At 39.1% G+C, this 10721-nt stretch overlaps 1 protein-coding gene across 1 annotated transcript in view; it reads right to left on the reverse strand.

Moving 5' to 3' along the window:
- Positions 1–7544, reverse strand: part of LOC107569561 (transmembrane and TPR repeat-containing protein 4-like) — a 13323-nt gene extending 5779 nt beyond the window's left edge. Inside the window, exons 1-14 of the mRNA XM_016255681.1 lie at positions 7097–7544; positions 6786–6981; positions 6252–6367; positions 5075–5291; positions 4275–4359; positions 3669–3763; positions 3414–3506; positions 3171–3332; positions 2754–2956; positions 1917–2091; positions 1657–1788; positions 1259–1338; positions 1016–1123; positions 794–935 (exon numbers count right to left, since the gene is read on the reverse strand). Of these exons, the coding sequence (XP_016111167.1) occupies positions 794–935; positions 1016–1123; positions 1259–1338; positions 1657–1788; positions 1917–2091; positions 2754–2956; positions 3171–3332; positions 3414–3506; positions 3669–3763; positions 4275–4359; positions 5075–5291; positions 6252–6367; positions 6786–6947 (1770 nt within the window). The 5' untranslated portion in view covers positions 6948–6981; positions 7097–7544. The remainder of the gene's footprint in view (positions 1–793; positions 936–1015; positions 1124–1258; positions 1339–1656; positions 1789–1916; positions 2092–2753; positions 2957–3170; positions 3333–3413; positions 3507–3668; positions 3764–4274; positions 4360–5074; positions 5292–6251; positions 6368–6785; positions 6982–7096) is intronic.
- Positions 7545–10721: the final 3177 nt, after the last annotated feature.

Below are 10721 nucleotides of genomic sequence, written 5' to 3' on the forward strand. Positions count from 1 at the left end.
TTTTGGAAGGCCAAACAAAGTAGTTTTGCTTTCACAACGAAACACACAGCGACTCCTCAACATGGCGGCGGCGGAAACAGCGAGAATAAAAGTTACGCCTTCTTTCTTTGCGTGAACATTTTTGCGGTGTAATGCAAATCCTCCCACATCGTGACGTAGATATGTGGGGTCGTGTTAGAATGAGCTGTTTTAGGTAGGTGTGGCTGACTCTTAACTTTTATAAAGAATATCTCTTTGGATTTGAGACTTTAGTCTTTGCAACTTTACAGATCTTCTTTATGCACCAAGAGCTTGTAACACTCCAAAGAGAAAGGAAAAATTTAAAATCGCATCATATGACCCCTTTAAATAGGAGAGGAAGGGCTGGGAAATGATGCAGATTCGAACTTGTATTTTCTGCATAATCAACAAGGTTAAACATGTGGGAAGCAAGTGCATTAATCTTTGGCACATCTTTGATAAAATTGCTTTGATAATTCATGGAGTAAAGAAATCAAACCTTCATTAACACAAAAATAGCATGTCATTACACATCTTAATGGGCAATATTTAGAGCGGAATTGCCAATTTCTTGCCATAATTAATAATAAATTGCACCATGTTGGTTTGTACTCACACAGGAAGGATGAACATAATAGCCCAAGACCAAAACCACCCTAGACATATTAAAAATCCACGCTGTAATACTATTGAAATTGATGTTTAGAATATGGGGGAAATGTAATAAGTAGGAAAACATGCTTTAAATGTATTGAATGCTTTATACAAATTACAGAGAAAACACAGCATTTACCAGACGTCCCAAGTTGTAATAACAGTCTGGGTATTTTTTCCTGAATCGAATTGCATTCCAATAGCTCTGTTCAGCCTCGTCAAACTTTTTCAGACTGTTCTGCACAATACCCAAATTCATCCAAGCTGCAGCAAAATCAGGCCTAATCGAAAAAACACAGCAAAATTGAATAAAGGTTACACAACTACACACAATAAATTTGAACTTAAAATCTTCACTCACTGGATATGAACCGCAGCTGACAGGAGCTCTTCAGCTTCCTTTAACTCATTTCTTTCCTTTAATATGTTGCCAAGATTGTTCATGGCATGAACATACTTGGGGTGTAATCTGTAACACATGTAGACAAAAAGTGAACCCTAACTTATATTTCACATAATAGACAATAGATCACACTGCTTAAATTGCTGAAAGACTGAAGAACTGCTAAACTGAATATGACGGAATCATGATTTTTTTTTTTACCTCACTGCCTCCCTGTAGTACTTGACTGCAGCACTCTGGTTGCCTCTGTCAGCAAGGTTTTTGCCAACGTTATAATGCACCTGTGCAAGGAAGAAGAAAGTTAGAGAGCTCATCAAGCTAATGAAGTCACTAGTGTGCAAAACTGGACTGAATACAATTGAGAACAAATATTTTATTTGCTTTTCTGTTATTTTTTATTTAGTCATTTAGCTGATGCTTCAAATCCAAACTGACTCAAAGTACACTTATTACATGTTCAGTTCCTCTGGAGAAACCTGATGTTAAGAGTCTTGCTCAAGGCATTTTGTGTGTTGATGGGTAAGCTGAAGTTACTGAAATGGATTTCACGAATGGAGAGGAGTTAAATTGCAGCATGACGGGGAGGAGTGCGGTCTCACCTTAGCATTGAGCGGGCAGACAGACAGGGCGCTGGCGAAGAGACTCTGTTCAGACCTCCACTGTTGACTGCGCTGTGCAGAGCGAGCCACGTTCACACACAGTAGCGTCAACGTGGTCGCTCTCAGCAGCCTCTGCGGTCATCCCACAGACACAAGACGTGAACACAAACTCAACGGAACATTAGTTACAGTGAATTATGGTCTGATGGTGAATATTAGGAGGTGATAAGTGGGAAATTGGTGTAGAACAGGCCACATACCTTGTGTTTCTTCCAGTGGCAGCTACAGTAGCCCACAGCGTAGGCCAGTATGAGGCAGTAGCCCGCTGAGGAGAGGTACAGCACCCGCTCGGCTATCACAAAACCCACCCTGAAGAACAGATTACTGGCTGGCAGGAATGGAATCACCAGCAGTACAAGGCCAAATGTCAGAGTCCTAAAAACACAGAGAGAATAATATACCATACACATTTTTTAAGAAAGGTATACTTTTATTCAGAAAGAACCCATTAAATTGTTCAAAAGTGACAGTAAAGCCTTCAACATTTTTAAAGTTTTTCAAATAACTGCTGTTCTTTTTGAAGTTTCTATTCATGAATGAATAAAATTCACAAAAATTTTAAGCAGCACAACTGTTTTCAACAGGCTTAATAATAATAATAATAATAAAAAAAAGTTTCTTGAGCACCAAAACAGCATATTAGAGTGATTTCGGAAGGATCATGTGACACTGAAGATATTAGTACTGTAGTAATTGCTGCATATAAATTCAGTGTGTATATTGACATAAAATAAATATTGATGCAATACTGTAAGAAAAAAGTGATATCAATATATGGTTGTATCACCTCAGCCCAAAACTAGTGTAATAAACTAGTTGTCATTACTGTTCCACATAAGGAGAATCTGAAGAGTCTTTTTGTATTTTGTGTTTCAGGGGGAAAAAACAGCTTACAGGATGGAATAATATAAGGGTAAGTAAACATGACTAGATGATTTAATGATGATTAATCCATTAAAATAAATCTTACGGTAGAATTACATTATGACATTTTTCCATATTGCTAGACAAAGCATGTTTTGTTTTGCTGGTCTTACCTTCTTTTATTGCTGTCCTGTGAACACAGAGCTTGGTATACCAAGCCCATCAGACAGCACCACAGCAAAAGAGGCCAGAAAATCCTCCAATCAGTAGCTGATTTAATCAAAGGCACACAGCCCATTGACCAATCAAAACACAGCCACCAGGGACACAGCAGCAACCAGGCATTCAATGAGTAGTAGTAATTATAGTTCACAATCTGAGAAAAGATAGAGCAGAGACACAAATTATTCTTTAAAGAGTATGTGAAATATATGGCACAGACTGTCTGGGGTAAAAACTGTATACTTTAAATATAATTTATTTCAGTTTTGACTAGGGACGTCAGAATGCCATAATTTTATTTATCAGTACCAGTGAAATTTCAGCTTCGAAGGGGCCATTGAAAAACCCAAACTGAAAGGACTGCTTACCCTCAAGATAACATTTTCAGCAAAGGATGCTGGGTTATCCACCTCAGTGAAAGATGGAGGCCCAGTTCCCATGATTCTCCATCTTGCGTACAAAAGAAAGGAACCACCAAGAAAGAGAAGAGCTAACCTCATAAGCAAACCGCTCCTCACCAACCCTCCAATCTGGGTGGAAAAGAGAAAGTATAAATCAATCCAAAGATTGTTTGGGTCCAAAGAATGACACCCTGTGAATAAGTCACTTACATCAGCTGATTTTCTCCTGGACAGCAGCTGGTGAGCGAGCTCATAGATATTCAGATTACAGACCATGAGAATATCATAAGCAGCATTCACTCCCTTAACACATGGAAGAAAAGATCAAGATATTTTATGCATGACCAAAGCTCTGTATTGTAAAAATAGATGAGAGATAATCTAACATATATATATATATATGCGTATTGCATATTACCTTATTTGACCTGCAACTCTCTTAAATGTATGCATATTTTCACTCACCAAAACCGTAATGCCTTGCTCCTTGCACAGCATTGCTACAGCACAAAGAAGAATGCTGCCAAATATCCACAATACTGAGAACTTTTTATCACCACCTACAGAGAAAAATTCAAGAGTCTCTACATTAAACTGTATGCTTGATGCAAAGTAAGATATTCAATGAGATCCTAACATGCAGTGTCTGTAAAGGATTAATTCATTACAAACTTGTAATGAGTCCTCAAGCAGGATAAGAAGATTTTAAGCTTCAATTACCAAACAAACTTAAATTCCGATCTGTTTCACACACAAAGCTTTGGTAAGACTTCAGAACACTTGCAATACAGTGGCAAAGTTTGATGGACCACTTATATGATGCTTTTTTTGATGCTTATGTTTACTTTTTGGAATCTTGAAAACCTCAGTTCCCAAGCAGAGACCAAACGAGCAACCAGCGCAATTTTCAACATTTCTCCTTTTTAAAATCAAATGATTGTGGATTTATTAAAGCTGTAAATGATTGCAAATGTAAAATTTTGAAAAATTTGTTTGAAATTTTATGCAACTAAATTTCACACAGTGCCAATAATAACTGTATCAGTCTAGTGCATTAGTTTATCAACTGACCTTGAAACGCTTTGCAGTAAACCAGAAAAGAGAGCTGAAAAAAGAGGGCACACAGCAAATCTGCTCTGCCAACAATGCCAGCCACCTACAAGACAGAGAGCCAACAGAGGAGATTATTCACAAGATCAACTCCAACTAAATACTTTTAGAGAGCTAAAGGTCTCATCAAGCAGCATCCATCTTCAAGCAGGTCACGACCGTGAAATCCACCCCAAGGGCAATCGTTTTTAACAGCAGCTACACATTTTACACCTAAACAAATTAAATCCTGCTTGGACATTAAATGCAAAAAATGGGCAGCATAAAAACATCCTTTGCCGCCCTTTCGACTGTGAAATTGCCTGTATTTCTGGCAGTGCCAAATTAACAGTGAAGGCAGCAGGCAGCACTCATTACAGAACTCCAGTCGGCCCTGGCTGGAGTCCTGGGGCCACCTTCTTTGATTCATCCCGTAGGCCCAAGTCAGTGGTCTCTCTGAACCTCACCCCCTCCAGGTCCAGAGCCGGTCTTTCTGAACCTGATTAAAGGGCAGATACCGGAGCACTGGCAGACTCTACCATGCTCGGACGCATCCGTGGCAGGGCAGAGTGAGCGAGCGTTCGGTAGCTGTTAATAGCCACGGCTGACTGTAGAGCCCACCTATGCGGTGCACACCAGCTGCGTGAAGCTTTCTTCTTCACGGGCCTTGTAATGTATATTTCATGCAACATCAATGAACATTGTGATATGGAGCATTGTAGTCGGAGATTGTTTACCGGGCAGAGACGGCCTACTGAATCACGTCTTGCCACTCTACTTACACTTTCCGTGTGAACTGGATGTGCAGCAAAGAAGAGCGCAGCCAGGAAGGAAGCTTTTGGAGAAAGACTGAGTTTCGCCTCTCTTCCGTTGTGAACCAGGCCGCCAATTAATATTGCAAACACATCGATCATTAACACAGAAATAACACAGTGGAGGGCAACGTTGAGCACGTGGAAGCCAATCGGATGCAGTCCACCAGCCAAGAGGTAGTTGATCCTGCGAAAATAAGTAACAGCCATAAATCGCAATGATTAAAACCAACTTTTGACTTGTGCAATGATCACAAATGTTTTGTATATTTCTGAAACATAAAACAGCAGAGATACGATGGCATACAGACATCGTGGCATAGAGCAAATTCATGGTTGAGGAGGTATAACGGGCCATTACTGATGCAAAACAATGTCATTCTCATTAGCAGCATGCAGGACATGAATTATGCCTCCTGTATAGATTCCTCACAGTTGCAGTCAAATGCCAAAGACAATTCTAAAACGAGTTTGAAAAAAGGCAATATATGCATCCAATTTTAATGTCAATTATTGTGGCATTCGCTGAGGAAGCACTCAGGGGACCTCTTTTGATTTCCCACTGAGAATAAAATTACAAGTCCACATATCTAATACATGTAAAGAGGTTTGACAATATTCACTATAAGCACGTTGGACTATTACCTTGTGTTAATCATCAGTCACACAGCAGTAATTGAAAGACTCTTTTGTCTTTTTGGTGAACATACCTGAAGGTCAGGACGGTCAGGGGCCGGTAGGATTTGTGACTGGAGTTACTACTTAAGTTACTTCCCCAAAAGTCATTTTTCCAGATGTTACTCAATGGAGTGTCAGGATTCAAATCCTACGAAATGAGAGAGAGAGAGAGAGAGAGAAATTCAGTTAAGACAATGTATAAATACCACAAAAAAAGCTGGAAATATCATGTACTATTAAAGTAGTGACATGATTTGTATGTTGAAATCACAACTGACCATTACAACAATATGCATGTTAAAATGGACAGTTTACCCGAAAAGGAAATCCAATCACTATTTACTCAAACAGAATGTCAAAGCTGCTTTTTTCGTACGATGAAACCGAATGGTGACCATGGCCACTCCTTGGTCCCCATCCATTGTCACTGTATGAAAAACTACATGTACTGTATGTGTGGTGAACATACCTGAAGGTCAGGACGGTCAGGGGCCGGTAGGATTTGTGACTGGAGTTACTACTTAAGTTACTTCCCCAAAAGTCATTTTTCCAGATGTTACTCAATGGAGTGTCAGGATTCAAATCCTACGAAATGAGAGAGAGAGAGAGAGAGAGTAATTCAGTTAAGACAATGTATAAATACCACAAAAAAAGCTGGAAATATCATGTACTATTAAAGTAGTGACATGATTTGTATGTTGAAATCACAACTGACCATTACAACAATATGCATGTTAAAATGGACAGTTTACCCGAAAAGGAAATCCAATCACTATTTACTCAAACAGAATGTCAAAGCTGCTTTTTTCGTACGATGAAACCGAATGGTGACCATGGCCACTCCTTGGTCCCCATCCATTGTCACTGTATGAAAAACTACATGTACTGTATGTATGAATCATGTCTTTGAAATGAACGTCAGAATTTAGATTTTTAGGTAAACTATTTCTTTCATAATAAACATCTAAACAAATAAATAAATAACCAATATTGAGGGTGATACCTTGTTATTGATGATGGCTTCTGAATCATCAAAGACAAAGTCCCCATCATAGCTGTTTATGAAACAGATCAGGGCAACAAAGGCAGTGACCAGCCGGGAGTACAAGGGTCCCAGTTTTGGCAGGGGGATGTGATGATCCCAGTAAGGCTCAGAAAGCACCATATTTCATGTGGTTTCTGTTCATTCTGACCCACCACTGTGTTGCAGAACAAAGAAAGCAGGAGGAAGGTTAAAATAGCAAACTAACACTCCAAAAATAAGACTTCAAGAAGCAAACATCTTGCGAGAAAGGCGCATGGACTGCAACGTACCAACTGTATGCACTACAGAGATCTGTTAGAAAAGGCGGTGTGACATCTCAGCACAGTTGCATGCTTTGCTGCATGGCTGTACACACAGATGCATGCAATGCATAGCAACCGGCTGTTAAAGCGAGCAAAGGATACGAAACCATTCACGCTTTCTACGTTGTCTACTCATATATTTTGCTCGCGCGAGAATGACGATCGTCAAAACATGATTCACAAATAATAATAATAATAATAGTATAAACGTGCACTGACGTCAATAACTGTATACCCGTCGACGAGAAAGATTTACAATCTGTTGAAGACGAGCAATACTAGCTTTAAATCACCGGTGTCAAATAAATACGCTGCAGATATCGTTAAACCACACGAATGTGAAAATAAAGGCTTAATACGTGGCTAAACGATGGCTGATCTCTGTATGAGCCTCTCGCCTGTACTTCCTGTTAGCGCGCGGAGAAGAATAGACCGACCGTGTGACGTCACGTGACCCGAGACAGCCGACTGGATATAATGTGAGGACTCGCACAAACAAATGAAAATACTGCACAGTTGATGGCTACATGACAGGAAATGTCAAGCAGTGAATCAGAGCGATATTGTATGCTTCATCTAAAAAAAAAAGCCGAGTTACTGTACAATGAATAATTGTTAACAATATACATAATGTAAATGCTTATTATATGTTAACTCTATAAACATATGAGCCCAAGTCAACAGTCAAGAGTGATATGGTGGATCAGCATGTGATCCAACAATCCAAACTGAAGCATACGAGTTGAGAAATTAAAGTCCCCCTGTAGTGAAAATCAGGTTTTTTATGTTGTTTATTTGTCTATGTGGTGTTTTTAATATGCTTTTAGACAAACCATGTGCCAATCTATTAATCAACACCACTGCTGTGTATTTTCTCCTTAAAAAAGACTGACCCAGAAATATGGTTTGAAACAGTCCTTGGTTTGCTACGTCACAAACCAATAACCAATCACGTCAAGGGATTGATTCCTATCACTAGCATGCAAAATATACCAATACCAGCACAAAACCAAAAATAAATCAGAGCAAAAAACCCATGAAGCTGTGGTTTAATGTGAATTTAGAACTGCTAACTTGCATTATAACCCGTGGCAACAGTGTAAAAGTAGCCCGGAGTCTTCACATGCGTATGCTCGCGGGCACGAATTAAAAATCACAAACGGCTGCATTCGAGTCTTCAAGGCATTTTAGGACACAACATCGTCAAGTAACTTTAACGAATGTTACAGTATTCATGGTAGTTGTCCGCTAGTAAAAACATAGTTTTATCAGTCATTATGCGTGTATGCTACAGTTCAGTGGATCAAGAGGCGCTGGCTGGTGTGACTGAGTGGAGGCGGGACTAATTTGCATGTTCATAGATCCATAGTAAATGAGGCAAGGGTGTAGAGTTACATTCAAGCTATTTTAAGGCATGAGAAAATTATTTTCATAAGAAAAAACATTTAAATATGTCATTTTGATGATCAAAGATACGTTTTAAGGGATAAAATATTTGACTACAGGGGGACTTTAAATGTCAGAGTGCACCCTTAAATTTCTCTGTCCAGCAAACAAGCATTGAAAAGGATGAAAAGATAAACAGTTTGAAGCAGCAGCAGTAAGTATAAACAAACTACATGCATCCACAGAGGTGTCACTCACACAAAGTGTAGTAGGCTACTATTGGGACGATTAAAGTCACCCAAAAATGAAAATTTGCTTTACTTACCCTCGCTATCCAAAATGTAGTTTGTTTCTTCATCGTAACAGATTTGAAGAAATTTAGCATCATCCAAGCATCACTTGCTCATCACTGGATCCTGTTGCCATCAGAATCAGAATCAATTAACGTCTTGAGTGAAGTGAAAAGCTGCATGTTTGTGAGAAACAAATCCATCATTAAGCCATTTTAACTTAAAACCATCTCTCTCCAGCATCTCTGGAGAGACCTAAAAATGGCTGTCCACCAACGTTTACCATCCAACCTGACAGAACTGGAGAGGATCTGCAAGGAGGAATGGCAGAGGATCCCCAAATCCAGGTGTGAAAAACTTGTTGCATCTTTCCCAAAAAGACTCATGGCTGTATTAGATCAAAAGGGTGCTTCTACTAAATACTGAGCAAAGGGTCTGAATACTTAGGACCATGTGATATTTCAGTTTTTCTTTTTTAAGAAATCTGCAAAAATGTCAACAATGCTGTGTTTTTCTGTCAATATGGGGTGCTGTGTGTACATTAATGAGGAAAAAAAATGAACTTAAATGATTTTAGCAAATGGCTGCAATATAACAAAGAGTGAAAAATTTAAGGGGGTCTGAATACTTTACGTACCCACTGTATATATATAGAAATAGTTGAGTGAGTGAGTGAGTGAAGTGTCGTGTGGCCAAGTATGGTATCCCATACTCGGAATTTGTGCTCTGCATTTAACCCATCCAAATGCACGCACCCGAACCCGAACCCACACCCACACCCACACACAGAGCAGTGGGCAGCCAATGCTGCGGCACCCGGGGAGCAGTTGGGGATTCGGTGCCTTGCTCAAGGGTCTCACCTCAGTCGTGGTATTGAGGTGAGCTCATAAGGCTCATTAGACTGGTGTCAAGTACTACCTGTCCTAGGTAAAGGAGTTACACCTCTGCCCGCTGCCCACATTTATCTTGCCAATGTTAATATCCTTCTGGGAGAGGAAATCACATGTGTGTTTGACTCCGCCCCCTCCTTGCAGCCGTTTGTCCCTTGCCGTGGCCATTAGGAAGATTCCCAGTCTTACTCGAGCAATGACGGGTGAAATGAAGCACAAAATACTTTCTGCATTTCTTTTTTTGCTTTCTCTCTCACTTTGACACAAATTGGAATGAAAAAAATAAATGTTAATAAGTAAAATATTGAAACGGGCATAATAAAATAACTACAGTGAAATGTGTGTGTGTATATATATATATATATATATATATACACACACATTTAATTTTTTATTTATTCATTCGATTTTTCTTAAAATTTTAAACAAAAGTAACAGATTTGTTGCAAAATAATGATTATTCCAATAATTATAATTTACAAGCTATTATTCAAATTAGTTTAGACAATATTATTTATTAACTGTACTTTTAATATAAATGAATGCACTTTCATATTGCATATCTGTTTTCACTAACAGTCATAAAGTTAATAAAATACGTTACTTGCATTGTTTAGTTGCAGAAAAGGTTTGTGGCCCGTGACATTGCGTGATATCCAGCCATTTCCTCACTTTCATGCCATTTGACCCTGACCTTTCCTTTCTTTTATCATTGCATGTACCGTCAGATTGCAAAAAAATCAATGTCTGTCACCCTTTTTGAGATCACAAGACATTACATCCCCATGTTCTTTGATGACTTGTCTGTCACTTTGCATTTGGGCCATTGGCTCTGAAGCCGGTCAGGAGAGAGGGGAGGAGCCCCTCATTAACAGATTTCCCCCTCATATAAATACCAAAGTGCTGCAACCACCCAAGTGATATTAAATCCATATTTCATGTATTTCGCATATGGAGGCAATTATCAGTGACCAGAAAAAAATCTGAACTTGAGGTATTTATGCATATTTAGCAGACAAAACCTAA

Source organism: Sinocyclocheilus grahami, unplaced genomic scaffold (assembly GCF_001515645.1).
Source record: "Sinocyclocheilus grahami isolate Dianchi unplaced genomic scaffold, SAMN03320097.WGS_v1.1 scaffold28.1, whole genome shotgun sequence".
Classification (NCBI taxonomy): domain Eukaryota; kingdom Metazoa; phylum Chordata; class Actinopteri; order Cypriniformes; family Cyprinidae; genus Sinocyclocheilus; species Sinocyclocheilus grahami.